At 39.3% G+C, this 2,224-nt stretch overlaps 1 protein-coding gene across 1 annotated transcript in view; it reads right to left on the bottom strand.

Moving 5' to 3' along the window:
- Positions 1 to 2,224, bottom strand: part of pkhd1l1 (polycystic kidney and hepatic disease 1 (autosomal recessive)-like 1) — a 68,604-nt gene that overhangs the window by 57,764 nt on the left and 8,616 nt on the right. The window contains exons 11-12 of the mRNA XM_015384431.1: positions 1,355 to 1,425; positions 1,170 to 1,273 (exon numbers count right to left, since the gene is read on the bottom strand). Coding sequence (XP_015239917.1) covers positions 1,170 to 1,273; positions 1,355 to 1,425 — 175 coding nt within the window. The remainder of the gene's footprint in view (positions 1 to 1,169; positions 1,274 to 1,354; positions 1,426 to 2,224) is intronic.

Below are 2,224 nucleotides of genomic sequence, written 5' to 3'. Positions count from 1 at the left end.
CATCCATCCATCCATCCATCCATCCATCCATCCATCCATCCATCCATCCATAAAGCTGCTGATTATTAGAAGTTATGATACATTTGTTTTTTATCTTAGATTGTTTCAGAAGTTAAACTTTGATTTCTTAATCCAAAATAGGTTTTAAGAGCAACTTTGCTGTTTTCACAGGTTTCATTTTTTTTAATTTTTCTCAAATCATATTCTAGTTTTTTATTTTTATTTGTTCCATTTTTTTATATTTTATATATTTGTTTTTAATTATTCTTTTTCAGATGCAGTTTAACAAAGCGCATTATTTTATTAAACTAATTTCTACGGATCAGATTCTCTTCCCTTCTGGAGGCGGGCCTTCCTCTGGAGAGAAGAGAAAAGATGCATTTCTATTGGTCTGCTGAAAATTAGACACAGAATTTTTATTGGGTTTAAACAAAGTCGTGATATAAAATATATATATAAACTAAAGGTTCTGGGTTTAAGGGGAAGATAATGAGATCTGTAAAACGCAATTTGAAAAGAATGACATTTGTAATACTTAATCTAAAAAAAGAAATTATAAGATAGAAGATCTGTAAAAATGAAAAAAAGAAGTGTGAAGTTTTTTTATTTCTATAAAGGGTAAAAAAAATCTGAGAAAACAGCAAAGTTAAAAAAAAATGTTTTGAGAGTGATCTTAATCAAAGAGTTGTTTTTTTTGGATTGCAAATTTTTTCAAATTTCCTTTTACAAAAATGTGTTCTTTTCAACAAAAATGGAACAAAATTCACTCCGTAGTGACTGAATATTACAGAAGTTGCTGCTGCTTTAACAGAACGTTTCCACAGAGAAAGATGTGAATTTAATTTCATAAAGTTTCTGCCTGTCTGTCATCAGCGCCGTGTTGTTAGCAGCAGTCTGCCTGCAGCAGCTTAGTGAAAGACAACCTGCTGAATCACTGTGGCCACGGTCTGCTGAGCCTCTAAGACCCAACAGATCATTTCCTTTCTTCTTTGACACTTTTCTTTTGTCTGATGTCTCAATGCATCATGTCGTGTTTTAAGGATTATCTCGGTTGCATGACTTCAAAACCTGTCGACGCTCATCTATTCATGCTGAACGGGTCTGAACATGTCGTGCTTTAGGAGAACCGGTTTTTATAACTCCGTTTCCAAGGTGACGATACCTCCTACGAGAACTCTGGCGGGTTCGTCGGTCTGGTCGAAGAAGCGTCCGTGGATCGTCAGCAGAGTTCCCCCCATGATGCTGCCTTTGGATGGAGAGACTCCGGTCACCTCTGAGCAGGAAGCAGAGCAGAGATTAACACAGTCTGCAGAGGAACAGAGTCTGGAACATGGGGCTGTGCTTTCTGGCGTACCTGCAAACGTTTGGAACATGGAGAGTTTGGACAGAGATGAGATCCAGTACAGGTTCTTCTCTGGTTGGCTCCTAAAAACATGACACACATTGAACTGTGAACAATACAGGTGTGTTTATAATAAAGGTGCCTCTGCCTCCTTCCATGATGCACAAATACGCCTCAAAATCAGTCAGCAAGTAATACTTTCCTGTTGAACACATTTGCTTTCTACCTTAAAAGGCATTTTTTAGATCAGGATGTTGCTTTTTGAAGCCATTTTATGTCAGAACATAAAAATCTGCTTCTAAATCCGTTCACTTTGCTGCCTTAGAAACAAGGTGTTAGGAAGAGGCCTGAGGAGGACATTTACTGGCTGATAAGGTCAGTCTGTAGGCAGAGGGAATTGCTGGTAATAATTGCTGAGGTTTCTTTTGTCCTTAAACGTATGGAGGCACTTTGCTTTGGGGGGGAGGGCTTCCATTTTTATGGCTGAGTCCATGTTTTGGTAAATGAGTAGCTTTCTTTTATGGCCGGATAAACCTGACTGGGAAAACTGGAGTCTGCAGGCATACTGGAACTCTGCCTGTCCATCATGGCAACAAGAAACAAGAAAGAAAAGACAGACCTTTTATTTTACCAATTGGCAGAAATTCTGACCTCCATCTTTGGCTCTGAGCTGATTGTTTTCCAGACATCTAACGTTGGAACCAGGTTACCATTAGGCAAAACTAGGCAGCTCCCTGGGGCCCCAAGTTTTTTATGGCACTTTTGGTTCATGTTTTTGAAAGTAGATTGACAGGAATAGGTCGGAATTCGAACATGGGTTGGCCTCGTCAAGGACTGGGCTGTGCGCGCTAACCACTGCGCCACCTGCACGCCCCATAAAAC

Source organism: Cyprinodon variegatus, unplaced genomic scaffold, assembly GCF_000732505.1.
Source record: "Cyprinodon variegatus isolate N-32 unplaced genomic scaffold, C_variegatus-1.0 Scaffold312, whole genome shotgun sequence".
Classification (NCBI taxonomy): Eukaryota; Metazoa; Chordata; class Actinopteri; order Cyprinodontiformes; family Cyprinodontidae; genus Cyprinodon; species Cyprinodon variegatus.
Note: the sequence above shows the minus strand (reverse complement) of the source record. Positions and strands in the feature narration are given on the sequence as shown.